The sequence below is a fragment of the Cornus florida genome, unplaced genomic scaffold (genome assembly GCF_030987335.1).
Source record: "Cornus florida cultivar Cherokee Brave unplaced genomic scaffold, ASM3098733v1 CherokeeBrave_3.0.0_Hap2_Chr03, whole genome shotgun sequence".
NCBI lineage: Eukaryota > Viridiplantae > Streptophyta > Magnoliopsida > Cornales > Cornaceae > Cornus > Cornus florida.
The window spans coordinates 70,741,409-70,764,640 of record NW_026775573.1 but is presented as its reverse complement, the minus strand read 5'-3'; the positions used below and the strand labels follow the sequence as shown (position 1 = coordinate 70,764,640).

The following is a 23,232-nucleotide window of genomic DNA, read 5'->3' as shown; positions in this document are numbered from 1 at the left end:
CAAGCTAAGAAGAGTCATTTAGCTTAATTTTGGAGCCAAGGAGCAAATCTAGAAAGAAGTCAAGAAAATTACACCAGAGGAACTTTGATCGATCAAAGGAAGTCTTGATCGATCGAAGAAGGCTACAATCAATTGAATTGAAGGTGGTTCCAGCTCAGTAATTTGGATAAGTCCAAGAAGATATTTTCATGACACGTCAGCTTCAATCAATCAAAGTAAGTGTTTGATCAATCGAAATTCCCTTCGATCGATTGAAATGACTGCTAGCAGTGTGCTGTCTAATTCCTGAGCGCGCCCGAACTCTACCTACTTCTGTAACTGCGAATTTCCACCAATCAGAGGCATTATTTCTGACTTGTTGCCTACTCAAAGAGGCTTGTAATAGATTAATTGAACGATATTGTAAAAAGATATCATCTAGTTTTTCTTATCAATTATAGAAATAGTTTTCTCTCTCTAGAACTAGGGTTTGTGAAGAAAGTAAGAAAGAAGAAGATGATGCCAATCTCCAAGCTAACCCTTGAGGGTTCCATAGCCACTACTATGAGTGGCTAAATCCTTCTCTTGGGGCTAGAGATAGCCCCTAGGCTTGCTTCCTAAACCTAGTATTTTGTATATTTTGGTGGATTTTAGTTGTAATTGATGTTTCGACCATGAATAAATATAGATCTTGTTATTTTTACATGATTTATATGGATTAATGCTTTCAATTGATCATTTAATGCTATCCATATGTCTATGTATGCTAGAATGAATGTTCATGTGCTTTTCTCTAGATTTAATGAAATTAATGCATGTCTATGTGTATTGATGTTGTATATCTAGTGATTCAAAGCATGGTGTTTAATTGATTATTCTTATGATTTATTTGATGGTTCATACTCATTTATTGATGGATTGTGCCACATCCTTAATTTAATTAGCTTAATTTTCATGTCATTAGCTTAGTTGTGGTGTAATTTATTTAATTTCTTAGATAGGTGGACAATCCATTCTTGTTATTTAATGTTCCATACTTATGAGTACAGAAGTACATGTCTCTAGATTTTTGTGCGTGCACTAATGGTGGTTTAATTGAATGGTTAATGGTCTCATTTGATAGGTTGTGCTATTCACTAGATTGATTAGACAATCTATGTTTATTTGTCATCCATGCTTAGTGGTGTTTGTCAAGCACCAACGTCTAAAAGATGTGCACTAAGAGTGTAAGTATGCAATTTGGCCAAGTTTTAAATTTATAAATGCCACTACTACCTCTAACTAAAAATATAGCTAGGGTGAGTAGGGATCGTCCCAGGGATTGTGGGTGCACTAGCAATGGAAACAATATATAGGTTAGTAGGTCGAGTGATCAAAAGTGGATTGTTTGGTTGATTAGACTACAAACTAAACTAAACAAGTTCAATGTAAAACAAGCAATTTAAATGAAATTTAGAGAAAACAAGAGAGTGAGGTCTTGGGGTCTAGAGGTCACCACTAAACATCACCATTCTAGACATTCAATGTATAATTAATGAGGGGAAACATGTGTTACAATTTGAGAGTGTGTGATTGATTTTTTCAACAAGCATGGATGACCAATTAAGCATATATTGTCTAAGCAACCTAGTGAATAGCACAATACATCAAGCTAAGCCATTAATCCTTCATTTAAGCTCACAATCCAAACACATCACATGGTTAGAGAATAATACTACTTGTATTTATAAGCATGGAACATCAAACAAAAAACATGGATTGTTCTCCTATCTAATAACTAAGGTAACTACACTACAACTAAGCTAAGGGCATGAAAATTAAACTAAATAAACTAAGGGAGAGGGACAATCCATCAAGACATGAGTATGAACCATCAAATAAACCACAATAGTATTATGTTAAGCACTATGCCTTGACAATCTCTAAATCCATAACATCAACACATATAGACATGCATCAATAACACAAAAACTAGAGATAAACACATGAACATCTATTCTAACATACATAGATATATAGATAGAATGAAATGATCAATTGGAAGTATTAAACCACACAAATCATTGAATAAACAAGATTCATATATAAAATAAGTGTCAAGATAATATTACAACACAAATCCCCTCAAAATACAAAGCATTGGAGTCTAAAAGGCATGCTTAGGACTAACTCTAGCCCCAATAAGATGTTTAGCCACTCATTGAAGTAGCCATCCAACCCTCAAGGGCTATCTCCATGGTAGGAATGACCTCCTTCTTGATGGAAACCCTAGAAGAATGGAAGAACTCCCAAGAATGTATCTCTAGCCTCTCCTCCTCTCTTTTTTTTTCCTTTCTAAAAATGTTTCTAAGTATATCTCTTTGTATATGTGTAAAAAGTAGCTCAAATCTTTATATAGGTAACTCAAGTGTCACATCCAATGGTCTGGACTCGTGCACAAGGTCTCCTCCAATGATTGCACCATGAGACAACTTTTAATGAGTTGGAACTTATTTTTTTTCGGACTTGAGGAGGCTCGATCGATTGAACTGTGGTGAGATCGATCGAACTTAGGTAAGATCCATCCAATGCTGTAGAGATCGATCATCCTTGGCATATTTAACCACCATTTATTACATTAGTTAAGCCCATTATTTGATCTTTGTTTATAAATTATCTCCATTTTTATGTTTTTATGTTTTTGCAGATCTAATTGCTAAAAAAGAATACAAATAAGGTCTTAAGGGTTTTTGGAGAACAAGTCATATCGGGCCTAAACATCAAGTGGTTTTCAAGAAGAAATGGCCCAGATAGGCGCTGGATACAATCAGCACTGTAGAAAAAAGTATGGGTTTTTGGAGAACAAGTCATATCAGGCCTAAACATCAAGTGGTTTTCAAGAAGAAATGGCCCAAATAGGCGATGGATACAATCAGCACTGTAGAAGAAAAAAAAAAAGCCAAGCAGCTACACCTTGCGTCCGGATGCAGGACCTCGCATCCAGACGCAAAACTACAAGCGCCCATTTTGAATAAGTTTGAGTTTGTTCCATCTTAAGTGGGGATTTGAATGTTGATGAGTTGGGTTATTTTGAAACTCATCTTGGGATTAAGACGGGGCAAAGGTTTTAATTAAATCAGTTAGTTTTGGATTCTAAAAATATATTGTAAGGGAGAGGATTTTCTTTAGGGTTTTATGCTGAGTTTTACAACAATGGGGTTGAAAGGGAAATCTTTCTCTTCTTCAATCCTTGATGTAATGACCCGGTCATTTGCCTTCCTTTCCTTTTTCCTGAAATTTTACGAATGAATTTTTTTCGTTTAATTTTCTTTTATGAGCTCTGTTTTGTGTCGCTTAGTGTCATCTCGAGTGGTTGAAATTGGTTTCTGAGACTCATTCATGTGAATTGACAACTTCCTTTGAAGACCGAGTCATTTTCGCATTTTCACTTTTCGGACACTATGCGCCTTTCGTCCTTTTCCTTGTTTCATCTTTTTCCCTATTCTGTCTTTTCCCCGTTTCTCACATTGTTGGCACAACCTCACTTCTCATGCTCAGGGTTGGTTTTTGACTTCACGTGCCTTCATCTTGAGTGGTTTTATCGAAATACATATCTTTACTTTTGCAAGAAAGTACTCTGGTTGCGCCCAGTGTCCATAGGGGCATGGATGCACAATTCTTTGGAATTATTTTCCTTTCTTAGGGTGTTTTTTGTAAATATCTTTTGAAGATATTTTATTACAGGGGTATCTAAGAAAATATCTTTTGGAAGATATTTTCATTCTAGGGCAGTTTCGTAGTTAACCCTTTTTGTAGGGGCCATTATGCAATTAACGAAAGTTATTGCAAAATACCTCGTCTGGAGCCTGGATCCTCTTACGGGATTCATTTTCACTTTTCTTTGACTCGCAAATTCATAGAATTTCCTTCTGATCAAACAGTTTTTCTCCAGTTTCAAAATTTCTGGACCCGGTTGCTGCCAAACTTGTTTAAGGCATAACTTTCTTTTCGAGACTCAGTTTTCAATGGTGTTTCTTCCATTGTTCATATTTTCTTATTTTAAATCTTTTTTGTTCACGGAGTTTTGCCATTTGAGCGCGTTTGCTCAAAATCCACTTTTCCGGACCCGGCAAGGCCCGTTCGGGGCACTTTTTGAGATTTCTATAAAAGGGGGATGAGATATTTCATTCTTCATCTTCCCCACTCCCCTTGCAAGACCTGAAGCAGCCATGGATGCCCATGGAGCTGCCACCTTCTCTCTCCTCCTTTGATTTACTTTTCCTAAGTGAAAAGTTTTCGGCTTTCACGTTTTTTGTTTCCCTCGACGTGTTCTACCATTCCACCTTATTAGAATTCATTTTTGACCATTTCTTGAGTTTGGGTTTGAGGTCAAGTTGTGATCTTCATGGGGCTTCCTTCGGATTCATGTAGATTATGTTGTCCTCGACAAAACCCTTCTGTTTCGGCGGATTCGGAACATTTTTTTTTCGGTGGGCCTTTGAGGTTTTCATCTCAAATTGAGGTAGGAGGTGTTATAATTTACTTTCTTGCTCTATTACATGCTTGTGATGCTTATTCAACTCAATTGCATGCTTGGATATTAAATCTAGAATTTTTGATTATTTATTTTCTAGTATGAAATTTAATTTTCCCGGTGAGTTATAGCATGTTTTAAACTTGTGGCTTGACATTATATTACACCTTGATATGTTGATTAACATATATTAAAATTGGAGCATTTGGATAAGAAATGAAGATTTTATTTAATATTCATCTTGAATAAAATATTAATTCATGTGGCCTTAACTAGCTTGAAATCAATGTGTGATAGCATATTATATTTGGCCTTAGCATACACTTCAACATAGTTGAATTTAAAAGTAATTCGAGGTGTTTTGAAAATTAGTAATTTTTAATTAATTTGATTAATTAATTTGCCCTGAGTGCACTATTCACTCCATTTGAATTCTGACTTGATATTCTTGATCTACATGCCATATAGCTTTACATATATTTGATTTAGAATATTCGGTGAGGTTTTGAAACCTTTCATTTAATTAATTTCCTTGTTTAAGATTTAATCCTCATGGTGATATAAAACTTGGAATTAAATTGTGGCATGCTAGAAAATTAAGCTTTGGTATGGTTGTTCATATATATTAAATTGGGATTAATTGCATGAGAATTGCAACCTTAGTTTTATATTTAACTTTAGTGAAAGTTTAATTTACATAGGTGTAACTTGCATGAAATAAGCTTGTAATGTGATATTACATTAGTCATTGGCACGTTCTCTAAGATATATTAAATTGAGAGTATTTGGTTAAGTTTAAAAATCTAGAAATTTTAATTAAAAGAATTAATTAAAATCTACTTTGTGGTCCCATTAGCTTAATTAAGATTTTAACTTGATATTTGTATTGGTCATGACTTGTTTACTAATATATATTAATTGTGGACCATTCGAAGTTGCTTTAGAATCTTGGTAATTAAATTAGCATGATTTAATTAGAGTTCTACTTTGTTGGTCCAATAACCTAATTGAGTTTTAGAATGGATATAGGTGATGACCATGCCATGTTCTTTAATATGTATTAATTTGAGGTTATTTGGAATTGAATTAGAATCTAAGGAATCTAATTATTTTTATTTAATTAAATTCTATCTAATTGAGCCATGGATTTAATTGTGTTTGAAAGTCGTTTCTATATCAAAATCCTAGATATGGACTTGTTGTATATTCATTTGGTTATATTTTGAGCATTGGATAACATAATTGCTATGTTTATACTCATGAGAATATGTTTTCCTTATTGAATATATTGTTGCCTTGTGTAATGATTTGTACATTTCGTATTTAACATCTTTCATGCATAGCGTGTAACGAATCACACACTGAAGATTCGATATTCATCATATCATATTAGTTGTGGACTTAGAGCATGTATTGTATAGGTTTCCAAATTTGGTTGTGCATGGTAGATAGTTGATTATCTTATATATACATACTGATATATACGTTATTACACAACTTGTTGATTTTGGAAACTTGGGGATATCGTTGTTTGGCTACGGCTAGGACGTGATTCTAGTACGGGAGATAGTCCCTCTATATAGTCTAATGTACACATAGGGAGATTACCCATGGGCTAGTAACCCTAAAGTAACCACATTGTCGGTTTGATCCAACTTGACGTCCAAGTATCCACTTTATTTGATTTCGCATTTCATTTCAAGTTGATAACTAGATGATGTTATGAATTGTTGTTTCTTACTTGTTTTCTCATTTTAAGTTTCAGGATGTTTACTTTGAGAAACCATGTTTTACGCGTTGTATTAGAAGTTCTAATGTTAGTTAGATGGCATCGATATTGTGATTTGTGTTTTGATATTCTAATGTAGTTTAGGAATGATCCTATAGATTCAATTGGAACATAGACGTTAGGTGGCATGACCCACTTCTGTTGTTTTCGTGCTTTAGATTTCAAGCTGATAGCTTTAAGAATTTGTATTTTGTTGCCTTGTATAACATGCTTTTATGTGGCTAGATTGCATTGAAATTGTAATTTGTGTTTTGATTGTTCAACATGGTCTAGGATGATTCCTTAGACTTATTTAGAATATAGACGTTATGTGGCATGATCAGTTTAGTTGTTTCTGTATTCTAGATTGCAAGTTGATACCTTTAAGAACCTTTATCTTGTTGCTTTGTATAAAGTGCTTCCATTTTATTTAAATTGCATAGATGATGTGATTTATGCTAGAAATGATCTAAGATAGCTTAGGATGATTCCTGAGTCTAATCTTTGACTTAGACGTTAGGTGACATGATTCCTTTTGAATTATATCATGTTAGTCCTAAAAATCTCTAAAGAAATCGAGTCGATGCATACTCATCCCCTACGAATAAACTTGTTAGTCTTGTTTATTCACTCTGAAGTTACTGGGTGTTTTGCAGGTAAAGAAGCTTTGTTGTGGGATACACAACTCTCTTAGACATGCTAGAAGTCTTGAAGTATTTTTGATGACATTGAATATGCACATGTTAGCATATCATGTTTACTTTTGTTTATTTTGATAAAACTTATATTCTTTGATTCCATATATGTAAAGTGTGCATAAGCACACTCTTTTCATTGTAATCCATGTATATTCAAAAATGTAGAATTTTGCCTTTAATGAGAAAAACATGAAAACTTGGGTTTCAATATGTTATTTTCACACCGGTGTGTGCATTGTGTATGTAATTCATCCTTTAACATTCATTTGTCATATGTGAGGTGTGGCCAAGGGCCAAACACCATTTAGTTTTCATTTTTGTATTTCAATTCACATATTGCATTTTGGTCTAAAATAATAGAAACCGAGCCTTTAAGGGTTCATTTTCAAATCGGGTGGTGCAAAGTGTGTTCCGGCACCTCCACTCAGTCTCATTTATCTTGTATGAAGTGTGGCCAAGGGCCAAACGGTCATTTGAAACCATTTCCTAATTTTGGTTCCCATATTTTCCATTTCAAGTTCATTTTCGCCTTTTTGGCCATTGGGGGGTCGGATTTTGACTCGGCCATTTCCGGGAGCCGCAGACCATTCCCGCGTGCTCAAAATCACCATTTACGTCTGCGTGCATGATCGTTTCCGGGAAAAACCCTTTCCTTTGTGATTTGAGTCTCCTATGGAATCATTTTTCAATTTTGTTACATAATCTGTTCTAGGGGCATTATAGACTTTTCACATCAGTTTTATTTTCTTCTTTCGACATGGTCACTTAGAAACGTGATTTTAGGGGGGGGTTTCTTCTTCGTGTTTTTCCAGAAAACATCGTCTTGGTATCAGAAATCCATCGCAAAGTTCAGCTTTCTATTTTTTTTTTATTTAGCAGCTTTTTGGACCTCCATGACCAGATTTCATGGAGGGACATTTCGGGCATTCTACATTACATTTTTTTTTAATTCTCTCACGAGTCACATAGAAAACTCGATTTTAGGGGAGGTTTTTTCTTCGTGTTTTTCCAAAAAAACTCGTCTTGGCCTCCGTTTCAAGCCTCAGTTTTGGAATCTCATTTTTTTTTTCCTTGCTGTCAACTTATGCATGCCATTGGGTGCCGGCATGGGCGCCAGTGAGCTCGTGCATGGGCGCCGTGTGCGCCATGGCCTTCGTTGGGCCACCACGACGTCTCAACTTCAAACTCTCATTTCTCCCTCGTCCGGACTCCAAATCGAGTGAACTTTTTTTTGAACTTGATTAATTTTTCGCTGTCTTTCCAACGGTGTGCTCGGTTGCACCCAGATCTTCCTGAATAATTACCAGTCTACCCTTTTAGCCTTAAGTGCTCGCTTTTCTTCGTCAGATCGTTTCTCCTTCGTCCGGACTCCGAATCATGCGATTCTTGAGTCCATCCTGATTATTTTTGTTGTCTTTCCAGCGGTGTGCTCGGTGGCACCCGAATCCATATTTTTCAAAAATGACTATTTTGCCCCTAGGGGCTTATTTGTCATATTTTTAACCTTTTGCTTCCGCATCAGTTTTCATTAAGTTCTACGACCTCATGGAAGGTCACTTTGACTTCTTAGAGTCTTGTTTTCTGTTTTCGCTTCCATATATCGGATCCGTTATCGGGTCAATCTTCGGTTCATCACTGACACACTGGCCAAAAAACCAAGGCGGTCACACTTAAAGTTGTTACCATATCCATGAGAGGCTAGTTCCCTTCCAAGGGAGTTGATATTATAATGACCCGGTCATTTTCCTTCCTTTCCTTTTTCCTAAAATTTTACGGATAAATTTTTTCCATTTAATTTTCTTTTCCGAGTTCTATTTCTTGTCACATAGTGTCGTCTGAGTGCTTGGAAATAGTTTCTGAGACTCTTTCATGTGGATTGACAACTTCCTTTGAGGATCGAGTCATTTCCACATTTTCACTTTTCGGACACGATTCACTTTTCGTCATTTTCCTTATTCTGTCTTTTCTCGTTTGTCACTTTATTGGCAAAACCTCACTTTTCATGCTTGGAGTTAGCTTTTGACTTCACGTTCCTTCATCTTAAGTGGTTTCATGTATCTTCACTTTTGCAAGAAAGTACTCTGGTTGCTCCCGGTGTCCATAGGGGTATGAATACATAGTTCTTTGGAATTATTTTCTTTTCTTGGGGTGTTTTTCGTAAATATCTTTTGAAGATATTTTATTTCAAGGGCATCTAAGAAAATATCTTTTGGAAGATATTTTCATTCTGGGGCAGTTTCGCAGTTAACCCTTTTTTGAGGGGTCATTGTGCAATTAACCAAATTTATTGCAAAAATACCTCATTTGGAGCCTGGATCCTCGTATAGGGATCGTTTTCACATTTTGTCGAGTCGTGTACTCTTAGAATTCCGTTCTAGTCATTTTTCTCTAGTTTCAGAGTTTCTGGACCCGGTTGCCGCCGAACTTGTTCGGGGCATATATCTCTGCACGGGACTCAATTTTTGACACTGTTTCTTCCGTTGTTCATATTTTCTCATTTTGAATCTTTTTTGTTCATGGAGTTTTGCCGTTTGAGCGCGTTTGCTCAAATTCCACTTTTCCAAACCCAGTAAGGCCCTTTCGGGGCACTTTTTAAGATTTTCTATAAATAGGGGACTTAAAGTCAAAAAGTCAGATCTCTCTCTCTCTCTCCCCTCTCTTCTAGCCAGAATCCATGGCAGCCATGGCTACCACCTTCTCTCTCCTCCTTTGAACCACTTTTCCTTGGTGAAAATTCTTCGGCCTTAACGTTTATTGTTTCCCTCGTCATGTTCTATCTTTCACCCTTGTTGGAATCCATTTCTGACCACATTTGAGTTTAGGTTTCAAGTTCAAGTTGTGTTTTTCATGGGGCCGCTTGGGGATTCTTGTTCACCGTGTTGTCCCCGATAAAACCCTTCGGTATCGTCGGATTCGGCGTACTTTTATTTCGGTGGGCCTTTGAAGTTTTCATCTCAAATTAAGGTAGGGGGTGTTATAATTTATTTTCTTGCTATCTTGCATGCTTATGATGCATACACAACTCATTTACATGATTATGTATCAAATCTAGAAACTTTGATTTATTATTTCCTTGTGTAAGATTTAATTTTTTCGGTTGTCCATAGCTTGTTTTAAATATGTGACATGATAGAATATTACCCCTTGACAGTCATATATTAAATTGAGAGCTTTTGGACAAGAAATGAAGATTTTATTTAATATTTATCTTAAGTGAAAGATTAATTCATGTGGCCTTAACTAGCTTGAAATCAATGTGTGTTAGCATATTATATTAGGCCCTAGCATGCTCTTCAACATAGGTGAATTTGAGAGTAATCAGAGGTGTTTTGAAATCTAGAGAATATTTAATTAATTGATTAATTAATTTATTTCATGTGCACTATTCACTTCATTTGAATTCCGACTTCATATTCTTGATATGTATGCCATATACTTTCATATATATTAAATCTAGAATATTTGATTAGGTTTTGAAACCTTTCATTTATTATTTTTCTAGTATTAAAGTTTAATACTCATGACCGTAACTTGCATAGAATGCACTTGTATCATGTTTTTAAACCAAGTCTTGACATGTTGTATAATATACATTAACTTGAGACCATTTGGGTGAGTTTCAAAATCTAGAGATTTTAATTAAAAGAATTAATTAAAATCCATCCAATAGTTCTATGAGCTTAATTCACATTGTCGTGTCTTATATGAAATGGACTTGTAACCTGATATTAAACTTGTCCTTGACATGACCTTTGACATGCCTTGTTCGTGGGACAATTGGACTTACCCTAAAATCTTGATAATTTAATCCCTTAAGTAGATTAAATTCTTTTGTATGCTTCCATCGAGTTAATCATGCCTTGATATTGAATTCTTGTTAAACTTGTGAATTGTACTTGTTTCATGAACTCGTATCTTTTTATCAAGCATCGTGACCCCTTGTATCTTGGTTTCATTAATGTACTTCATAGACTTGTACATTTGTCTTGGAATGGTTTAATTACACATGTGTTGTTTAGTAAATAATTGAATCATGTATCTTATACTTGTGGTAAATTTACTTCAATGAATTTATTGTGCTATATATCTTGGTTCTAGTCTATATTGATGCACACTTGATTTCTTGACATTTCACATGCCATCATAGTTGTGAATCTAGGGCGTGACTTGTGTGTTCCAAAATCTTGGTTTGCACAACTTGTTGATTTTGGGACTTGGGATATCATTCAAGAACTGACATGGCTAGGACTTGGTTCTAGTACGGAGGAATGTCCCTCTACAACTATAGTGCGCACTAGGGGAAAGGTACCCATGGGTCAGTAGCTCTAAAGTGATCTCAAGAGTACGGTTTTAATCCGAGTGATATCCGAGTTTCCACATTAGTTGATTTCACTCTTTAAATTTCAAGTTGCTATTCTTGAAGATTTAAAATTTTTCGTGTTATGTGAAATGCACCAATCTTGTTAGTTGCATAGATTTTATGCTTCATTCGTGATTTTACTCCTTAAATTTCAAGTGTTGTATTAATTGAAGATTTAAGACTCTTTTCGTGTTTTATGGAATATTCCATCCCTGTTTAATTGCATAGATATTATGTCTTATTCTTGATTTCATGTATAACTCTTTTCATGTTTCGTGGGATGTTTCATCCTTGTTTCATTACATAGATATTATGCCTTGTCTTTAATTTCGTGTATTACTCCTATCGTGTTAATTGGAATGCTCCAATCATGTTAATTGCATTTATAATGTAATTCTTGTTAACTTATATTCGAGCATGCTTCTTGTCGTGTTAAATGGTATAACCCGATCATGTAAATTGCATTGAAAATGTGATCCTTGTGCTCTAGTATATTCTTGTCGTGTTCTTTGGATTATCCCAACCTTGATTTGTTTCATATATATATATATATATATATATATATATATATATATATATATCATGATTCTTATTGATATTGCTCTATGGTAGCTTAGGATGCTCCCTGAATCTAACCTTTGACATAGACATTAGGTGGCATGACCCTTTTGAATTGTTTCATGTTAGTTTAAAAATCTGAAAGAAATCGAGTCAATGCATGCTCATTATCTACGAGTAAACTTGTTTACTCACCCCAAAGTTACTGGGGGATTTGTTCAGGTACGAAGACTAGGTTTGTGATGCTTGTCGAACATGGGGGTGGCTTGTAGCTTCAAGTTTCCATTTCACGCAAGTGTTTACATGAAATGCCATTTTTGTAGCTTTTTATGTCAAAACATGTATTCTTGATTCCATTTATGTAAAGTGTACGTAAGTACACTCTTTTCAATGTATTTGATATGTATGACAAGAGGCCAAGGGCCAAGCATGTTTATTCTTATACTTGTATTCACTTGGTATCAAACTTTGCTTTAAAAATGTATTTTTACCAACTTTGGAGGTTTGACATGTCAAATTTTGTAAATGTTGTGTAATAAGGCCATGAGCCATTATAACATTTTCCCATATATAAAGTACACTTGTGAGCATGCTTTTATAGCTTTAAAACCTTGTCTTTGGACCACATTCATGTTGGGGTTTGAGGCTTGGGTGAAGCCTCAACAATTCATATGCTTGGCAGGTCATTTAGCAGCTTTTCAAGGAGTTTCGGTCGACCGAAACTCCAGTTCGGTCGACCGATGGCCCAAAAAGGCCTACCGAACAAGGAAACCCTAAAAAATCACTGTTCATAAAGTATTCTATGAGTTTTGGTCGACTGAAACTCACACCACCTCTATTTCAGTTGACTGAAAGTCGCTCCACGCGCCTGACTTCCAAATTTGTTCCAACACTGAAGTTCCGACTTCAAATGGCCATAACTTCTTCGTTTCTAACCCAAATAGGGTGATTATTGAACCTAAATTCATGGATTTTAAGTTAGCTTTCTAATGGTACTAATTTCATTCTCAGATTCAAATCACAGCAAGAGTTCTTTATGTTTTAGTGAAGTAGTGTCGGGATTTGGTTTGAACCAGGAAAGGGCGTTTCGAGGGGTTCATGTCCAAAGTTCTTAGAACCTCTTGGAATGTTATGAAATGATTAGTATAGGTTGTGTAGACCTCATTTTACTTGCTTGGAGTCAAATTTCTCCTCATGGTTGCAAATTGACCATTTTGCCCTTGATTAACGGGTTTAGCCCGCTCTTCTTCATCCTGTCGTTTCTCCTTCGATCGGACTCCAAATCATGTGATTCTTAAGTCTATCTTGATTAGTTTTTTGGTGTCCTTCCAGTGGTGTACCCGGTGGCATCTGCATCCATACTTTCAAAAATGACTACTTTACCCCTGGGGGCTTAATTGTTATTTTTTTTATCTTCTGCCTTCACACGTTGTTTCTTTGAGTTCTGATACCTCATGGAAGGTCATCTTGGGGTCTTAGAGGTGTGTTATGCCTTAGAAGACCATTGTTTTGTTTCTTACTTCAGCATCTGGATCCGTTATCGGGTCGATCTTCGGTTCATTACTGTTGCACCAGGTTGAATAAAAAACCTGAGTCGTTACAGATATAACCTAGGCTAAGTAAATATGTTGTAATTGCTATTTCAATTTGGGGATTCTTCTTGTATATATTTTTGATTTCAAAAATTAAAAGTGTTTACATTGAATTAATGTGTTTTTATATTGAATTAATGTATGTGTTTTCATGTGAATATATAGTTATGTTGATATGTTTATCTTGCCTTAGAAATCATATTGACACAATTATGCACTTGATTTCCTATAGTGACAATGGGAATAAATTTATGAAATGGTTATATTAGCATGTAATTGAGAATTTAGTTAGGTAGATGGTCTGTACCAACTGAAGATAATTGATTTCATGTGCTGCAACATATAATTGAAAGACCTTGATAGGCTATGCCTAGGGAAGATGGTTCATACCACAACTTAGTTTAGGTGGATGAACCATGCCAACCAAAGATGGGTTATACTTAGTCCTGAAATGTATGATTTTCTTGAAGATGTTGTGGTTGTTTTATACTTCTACACATCATTTTATATATATAGTTGTTTATCCCCAAGTTGAGTACAAGTTAACATGTTTATGAGGCTAAGGTGAAGTCAATTCCCCAGCCTTCTCTCTATAAGTTTAATCCATTCTATTCATTTTATTTATTGTTTTTATACAAATTTTAATTCATAGTTTAAGTGACAAACTAATCAAACTATCATCTCTTTTATCAAACTAAAAAGTAATTTTACAATTTTGGTTGCCATAAACTAACAATCCTTGTGGTTCGATAACCCCTTACTATAGCATTAATCTACATTGATGTATGTGATATCGTTATAAGTGGTATTTTTAAAGTGGTACACATTTGTAGTCATCACAGTCTCGTTACTCGCCTGAAGGAGATCTCGGGGGTTCCATTACCCCCCGAATAAGGCTACCATAACCATCTTCACTCAATATCATTTCACTCAATGGAACGATGTCTGGGGGCATATGCCCAAGCCCAGATGCAGGGAGTGGGGGGTTGACGATGAGATCCGAGAAGATCGACAGCGATTAGATGCCGAGACTAGAGGGGTGCCATATGTGCTAGATGGACCACCTTACCCACCTCCACCTATTATTCTTTCAGCTGACCGTGCAGATGTAGCAGTGGAGGAGGAGGATAAGGATGAGGATGATGATGATAATGAGGCTACAGAGGATGAGATGGATATCTCTGATAGCCAGGCACCACCTACGAGGAGGCCAGTTCTTGCAGCACAACCTGAGAGTTTTTCTCAGGCTGAGATTAGAGCATTACAGGTCAGGGTGGCAGAGCTACAGGATGGACAAACAGTGCTGAGACAGATGGTGACTGCACAGCAGAGCATTCTTGAGGAGCTATTACACCGCACTCCGTCTACCCCTTCTATTTCTACAGATACTCCTCTACCTCATATGGATTAGCTGTTTAGGGCTTTTTTGTATTTTCTTTTGTTAGATAGGCACTTTTGTTGACTATGGTAGTATTTTTGATGTATTTCATTCTCGATACTATATTTATGCCCTAACTCTGTTATTTAAAAAACATTATACTGATTCTGATCATTTATATACATGCTTTTTGGATTATCTTATACTTGTGTTGTTATGTGAGTTCTATATGATATTTCTCTGTTATTACTCCATATACTTGATACTCTGATGTGTGTTGGAGTTTGTTGATTTTGCCAAGTACTACAGACTAAGTATGGGGGTGATTCTTTATTTTGCCCTTCCGTGCTTCATTTAGGTATATCCTTGCTGGTCTAGTTTTATAGTAATATCTTTCTTACTCCCTTCTATTTTCACATATTGAGGACAATGTGCACATTAAGTTTGGGGGTAAGGGAATTCAAAATTTTTGATGGAATAACACAAGGTTCTGAAATTTGATATTACAAGCATGATTTTGAGTCTGTTGATTGTCAGTTATTCTTTTTGTAGTCTGATGTTGATTAGAAATGGTCTGTATGTCAATATAATTTTAAAAGGAATTCTTGAAAAAATTTTAAATTAGTTGGTGGCCTGTGGTCCACTTTGTTAAGATGATTATTGTTCAATGATATTGATCTCTGACATACTCCACTTTGCATATATTCACACTTGCATGAATTCTGTGGGATATAAACTAGAAGTCTTCTTTTGTTTTGCGTTAAACTGAAATGAGCAGGTGAATTTGAAGATTTTGATAACCAAGGCATATATGTAAAAAAATTAAAATAAAAATAAAAAATAAAAAAAATAAAAAAAGAAGAAGAAGAAGTAGAAAAAGGTTAAGTTCAAGTTTGTACCTAAATTGTTTGAGCAATTAAGTCCTTATGGGTGTGTTATGAAACCTAATGCCCTAAGACCATCTGGTTTGGGAGTCATTGGCTGAAAGCTTATTACATAAGGTGTGATACCCCTCGATTCTAGAGCCACGGGTGATCAAGTCCGAGCACAGATATGAGGGATACCAAACAATCAATATGTAAACAAGCAAGAATAAAAACTGAATTAAAAATAAAAGAATAATGCGCTGAAAGAAAACTAAAATAAAAATTCTTAACCTTAAATAATAAATTAATATAATTTAAATCCGTACAACTCGGGAATCCACCTAGTGGACCCCTAATCCCAAATCCTTAAATAAATTTACAGAATTAAAATCCAAAATTAAAACAGAAAGGAAATCCTATGTAACTGGAAGAATGAGTATCAGTATCTGCATCAACACGATCAAGCTCTAAGCCTGGTACTATCGAACACCTTAAAAATAAGAGAGTGGGTCAGGCCCACATGCAAGTCCTATTTTACTACGATCCATACATAAACCCGATACGCAGATATATCCTAGATAGACTCAACAATATCTATAGTAGTCCATATAGATAAATATATATCCACACTATAGGACTCTCATTAGACTATGCTGAGGGTCTCAACCTGAATAGAAGGCAACATGCAAAACGCACCTGAGTGGACATGACTTCCTAAGCCTAACAGAGTATACCTCAACCAACATAGCTAGCTACACTTCCTACTGCATATACGCTCCCTAACCGTCGACTATGAGACTCAAGCTGAGATCGTGGTACCATAATTTGTATATATAAACTCCCATCCAAACCAATGTAGTGCCGCTCAACTGTTCGTTGCCATGACACGACATAAATTGAGGATTTAAATGTTTTAATTAAATCTCTATCCTTCCTATTAACAGAAAATATAAACAACCATCCAATATGTCGTTCAACTATTTTAGTTGATAGGACATGAAACCATATAGAATTTAATTGTTTTAGTTAATCCATTCTGTATGTATGAATGGGTTGGAATTAGCGTTTTGATCTAATCCGTCCCTCCGCATACCACCGTCCCATACCGGTGCATACCATACATATGATCCGTAAATGACGCAATAACACATTCAGTACATCACATAAATCGACATAATCCAAATAGTTAATAAAATAGAATTAAAACAGTACATCAACTATAATCCCAAAATACCATCCCTGTAATTGCTAAAACAGTTTAATAGCCCAGCAATAAAAATTCAAATCCATAATCCAAGTAATTGCATAAATAATTTAATAATCCAGCAATTAAAATCCAAGCATTTAATCCAAGTAATTGCATAAACAGTTTGATAGTCTAACAATTAAAATCCAAATCCATAGTCCAAGTAATTACAGAAAAGAATATAGTATTTTAACCATTAACATCCAAGATATGCATAAATCAAACTTTTTAATTAAATGATCCTAGCATGCAACCAAAATAAGATTTAAACATCCTATTCTAGTCCTTTCAATTTGTAAAATATGATTAAGAAATTAACTCCTCCAAACAATACTTTAACTGATACAAAATACAGCAAATTTAAACTTCAATTACTTCCATCTAAGCATACATGCATTGAAACCATTACATGCTTATAACACAGATGAGAATATGATTAACCATTCCAGTTCATGCAGAGAAGTTAAATTCCTAAAACAATAAGCAATTACAAGCTTATAATCCAACCATCCACATACAAGTTCACTTTTAACCTTAGGTTACTTCTATCTACAATGTCTGAATATAACCATGCTTCCCAATATTTTTATAAGTCTTTAGCAATGATATACACTCTTTAGTAGCATCCAGACAACCTTAGACAAACCCCAGTTCAGCCAAACAGACCCTAAGTATCAATTTTACGTCTTAACAAGAGAAAGAGAAGGCTCTGAAACAAAAGAGCCTTCTCCATCTCAAGGAGAACCTTCTCCATATCAAAGAAAGTCTTCTCCATTTCAAGTTTCAGTAAGCAATTCAAATAACCAAAAAGTGTACGTTCTACCATTGTTCCTTAACTGCAACTTGCTTCATTCCCTAGTCCAATTATGAATTAGTGTTTTTTCATCATAATGCAAGTCTGTTACAGTCCTAAGTATCATTTAAAACAAGTTAAACGAAGTGCAAATACCCTATAGAGCCAAACAGCCCCTAAAATCAAATCTGTTGCAGCCTAAGGAGAGAGCAGGCTCTCCCAAAATTGGGAGCCTACTCTAAATGACCTATAGCCAGCTCTAGGTCCCTAAGAGCCGGCTCCAATGCTTCTAGAACCAGCTCCCCCTCTTTGGGAGCCGGCTCTAAGGTTTTGGGAGACTGCTCAACCTCCCCTTAGCAGCCCTCGTCTGTTTCAGCTTCGTCTCCTTCAACTCCAGTGATGTTCCAGCCCTCTGCACTGTAATAAATTCTTATTCTAACATCTAATTAACCTTCCAGACTAACTACAAGCCATCCATATGTATCATTAATCTCAAATAGCAAAGCTTAAACGCATAAACAAAAAGAACCAAACAAACAGAGACTTTAAGAATTTTGTGAAACAGCTTCATTCAACGAGTCTAATTATCAATCAAGCATACATAAACGTTTGTTTAGGCATTTATTTAAACTCATGGAGTCCATCTAAGCATGCACAGATCACAAGTTCAAGGGAAAGAGAAGAACAGATACTTGTCTTTGAGACTTTAGATTAAAATCTCTAATTGTCGTCTCTATCAACTCCGGCAACGTCGGTTGTATTAAACGACCTCTGCTGCTCCTAGTTCAACCCAGTAGCATACACCAAACTCCCCTCCTTGACTCTGCTTTGTGAATCACCCAAGATCACTCTCCGTTTCCCTCTATATCTCTATGTTTTAGGTGAAAAGTCTGTTTTTATGTGAACAGACTAAGGTTGTATTGCTTTCAAAACCCTAAGCCTAACGTAACAACATATTTATAGACTCAGTAAATCTATAACCCTAATCTTAATACACTACGGAAAAGAACCGACTAATGCTAAGTCGGCAATACGTAAAATCCGCAACCCTAACTTAAGATCTAATAATTTAAAACAATTTAAATAATTATAAACAGTCAACCAGTGACATACTACTAAGGCAATTAATTTAAATAAATTCAAATAATATAATTAAAACAATCTATCAAATAATTAAATTAAAACAATCTCAATTCATCAATTCAATTAAACACACACAAATAATAACAAATCAATTTGGCAAATAAAACAATTAATTTAAACAAATAAGTCCAATAATTAAATAAAAAAAATGAAATATAAATTAATATTGAAAATTAAATTCCCATTTTATCCTTTTGAAAACTAGAGGTATTACATTCTTCTCCCCTAACAAAAGGAATTCTGTCCTCGGAATTCACGAAACTCTGAATTAATGTCTTTGCAAAATCCATTTCTATTTTCGTGTGGCACAACCCCTTTAGATGAGCTCTACCAAATTCCAACACATCCAACAATATACAAGGTTTTTATGTTTAAGAAATACCGTATATGTACAACTTCTAGATTGTATCTACCATCAATCTAATCTTACCCAATATTTAATGAAGGGTAACGATCCCTGTTCCTCCAAGTTCCATAGAAAGAAGTATAAATTCCTATGCATCCAGCGCTAACGAATTGGTAATGCTAAGCAATAGGCTGCTGCCTAAATTTATAACCAAAATCCATGAAAAGTCAGTGTGATACATAAAATTGACCTTCCTCTAAAATACAGTGCTTCCTATACAGAAGTCCGCCCAAATAACCATTTCCTGATAAAAACTCTTATGTACGAGTTCAACTATCTACAAAATCCGACTGTCGCCTCCAACCCGCGCGCAATCATTACCAAAAGAGAGTATTTTTCTCTGATGCATTTGGAAATAAAGGCAAGGTCTTATTATATAACCTCGTTTCCATGACAGACCAACGAGTGAGAGATCTGCGCTATGTAATAGCCAAAACCCCAAATGTTGTCGCACCAACCTCTTGGTGCCCCCAATAACACAAAAATTAACTGAAAAGCTAAGTAATTCTTCCAATTACCCATGCCAACCTAGGATATATCCTAAGCATATTTGCCGTGATTAAATATAATATCGCGATCAAATTTCCCGTCTAGAGATGCGAAGCATAGTTGTTGCTCCAACACCTTCAGAAAACTCCTTTGACATTCGTGATATTCGTAGGAACTGCTATCTTACCAGTTCCAAAATAGACAACACAAAGCTGATTTAATTGTATCATTCAACCAAAATCCTGACCCTTGTGTAGAATCAGCAATCTCTTATCTTGTTCCGTCGAAACTACTCCGTCAGTCCTGCTCTATTATGAGAAATGGCTGCAAGGATCTAATGATCTCTAATGGTCCATCTAGATTATTTACTAGATATCAAACTTTGAGACAAATCATTATGTCCCTCCTCCTACCTACCTCCCAAACCTCTGTTTCCTTTTGCGAAGCATCATGTTTCCTCCGAGACCAATTAAAGAACTAAGAGTTGTAAACCTCAGTCCTTACATCTTCCTTCCAATTTGTCTAACGACAATATCATTAGTCTGGTAACACTAGCTTCCATATTTAGATGTTCAATCTTACCTACAAGGCTTTGACATCCTACTTTCCTAACATAAGTAAATGTCTGTTAAACTTAATGTCGCACTTCACAAGATTATGGAATCCTTCCATCCCCCAAACAGTCAAAAATTTCTGAGCGACAACTATTTGTTGCGAATTGTAACCTAAAAAAAAAAATTCATATTATTTGTGGAAATGAAGTGACTTTACTTCGTCCTCGATATGCAACTCCAGTAACGCCTTCTAACAACACACCCTTATGAACCAAATTCTTGATTAAGGATAGACTGACGAATAGTTAATCCGTCTACTATCCTCAGTCGGTGCCATTCCCACAAATACTTAAACCAGTACCAAAATTCTCCTGCTAACTTGGGACTACCTCTTTTAAAATTTTCGAGAAGATATTTAGCCAAGTCGTTTCCTCCGATAAACCATCGTGACGTTACAGTTTATCAAATGAATCTATATCATTTGACTCGAACTGCCAGCTTACTTACCCCATTCTAAAAGCGTACTACAACCTCACATGTCTAGGTTCATCAGATTGGCTAAAAGTTAGGTATACTTACCAGATCCTATGACCACATGCCCAAAATCCTAGCGTAATTAGCGTTATTCCTCCAAAACAGTAGTTGACTGATTACCCACTTGTGTCCCCAACTAAATCGTATTCCCAATCCTGACTAATTAACAAAAATAAAACACCTAAAGCACACATAATCACACACAATAAAATACAATAAAAATCTACGTAAAACAACATTCCTCCTAGCAAAGAAAATCTTCTTTAGAAATCAACTTTAACTGATTGGTTCACAATCTTCATTTCCAGTTTCGGAGGTAATCCTCCAACCTCGAAACATAGCTCAAACCCTAGCTCACCACAAAATCCATTTGCCTCAGCAAATTCCGAGACTTAACCCTCATCCTCCTTATATGCGGAATGCAACCCTCTACTTAAGCTGTATAAAGCAACTTAGAATGTCATAACCTAATCCCCATACGCCCCCGGAACGTGATATAAAATCATTGCCTCGTTCTGAGAAGAACTCCATCCGATTCCTGAACCCCCGAAGAGTTCCTTTTTCTACCTCCTTTAAAGGTAATACCAAAAGGTTAACTATATATAGGTCGATCTACACCAACTCTACAAGTATTGTTCACTATGCTATTAGCGAACTTATCCCCCTCGCGCGATCCTTAAGTTCTAAGATTCAATACCCTCTTTCTTAGGTATGTGGAAATCCCCTCCACTAGAATCCTCTTCAGACTCCTATTCCTTGGTTATCTCCTTTATGAGAACAACTAAAATCATGCTGGTCCCTTAATATGGTGACCAAAAATGCACTCATATATCCCTCCTTGGCTTATACTTCCAAAAGTAGCGTCAATCGGAATTAAACCTTCGATCTCAAGTTCTACTTTTGATAGAGAATTCGATAACATACTCCTCTACTCCTTTGGGTCTAAACCGCTGTCGCCTTGGACCCCATCCTCCTCCTAATGTCAACCATTCCATAATTATGAAGTATAATTGACATCAGCTGCTCCTCCTAACGAATTGTAAAAGAGTACAACGAATCCTAGAAAGGCACTAAGTTTTAAGAGACGCAACGCGGAAGACTTCTAACGAAAAACACTCCTAAGGACATTAGAACCTGGAGTGCTCTGCTACGAACTGTGATACCCCTCGATTCTAGAGCCACAGGTGATCAAGTCAGAGCATAGATCCGAGGGATACCAAACAATCAATATATAAACAAGCAGGAATAAAAACTGAATTAATAATAAAAGAATAATGCGCTGAAAGAAAACTAAAATAAAAATTCTCAACCTTAAATAATAAATTAATATAATTTAAATCGGTACAACTCGGGAATCCACCTAGCGAACCCTTAATCCCAAATCCTTGAATAAATTTACAGAATTAAAATCCAAAATTAAAATAGAAAGGAAATCCTATGTAACTGGAAGAGTGAGTGTCTGTATCTGCATCAACACGATCAAGCTCTAAGCCTGGTACTGTCGAACACCTGAAAAATAAGAGAGTGGGTCAGGCCCACATGTAAGTCCTATTCTACTACGATCCATACATAAATCCGATACGCAGATATATCCTAGATAGATTCAACAATATCTAGAGTAGTCCATATAGATAAATATATATCCACACTACAGGACTCTCACTAGACTATGTTGAAGGTCTCAACCTGAATAGAAGGCAACATGCAAAACGCACCTGAGTGGGCATGACTTCCTAAGCCTAACAGGGTATACCTCAACCAACATAGCTAGCTACGCATCCTACTGCATATACGCTTCCTAACCGTTGACTATGAGACTCAAGCTCAGATCGTGGTACCATAATTTATATATATAAACTCCCATCAAAACCAATGTAGTGCCGCTCAACTGTTCGTTCTCATGACACGACATAAAATTAGGATTTAAATGTTTTAATTAAATCCCTATCCTTCATATTAATAGAAAATATAAACAACCATCCAATATGTCGTTCAACTATTTTGGTTGACAGGACATGAAACCATATAGGATTTAATTGTTTTAGTTAATCCATTCCGTATATATGAATGGGTTGGAATTAGTGTTTTGATCTAATCCGTCCCTCCGCATACCATTGTCCCATACCGGTGCATACCATGCATATGATCCGTAAATGACGCAACAACTCAATCAGTACATCACATAAATCTACATAATCTAAATAGTTGATAAAATAGAATTAAAACAGTACATCAACTATAATCCCAAAATACCATCCCTGTAATTGCTAAAACAGTTTAATAACCCAGCAATAAAAATTCAAATCCATAATCCAAGTAATTGCATAAATAATTTAATAATGCAGCAATTAAAAT

The 23,232-nt window shown here is 35.6% G+C and overlaps 1 protein-coding gene across 1 annotated transcript in view; it reads left to right on the top strand.

Moving 5' to 3' along the window:
• Positions 1 to 14,879, top strand: part of LOC132301726 (two-component response regulator ORR7-like) — a 40,612-nt gene extending 25,733 nt beyond the window's left edge. Inside the window, exon 2 of the mRNA XM_059798955.1 lies at positions 14,438 to 14,879. Coding sequence (XP_059654938.1) covers positions 14,438 to 14,879 — 442 coding nt within the window. The remainder of the gene's footprint in view (positions 1 to 14,437) is intronic.
• The last annotated feature ends 8,353 nt before the right edge of the window (positions 14,880 to 23,232 follow it).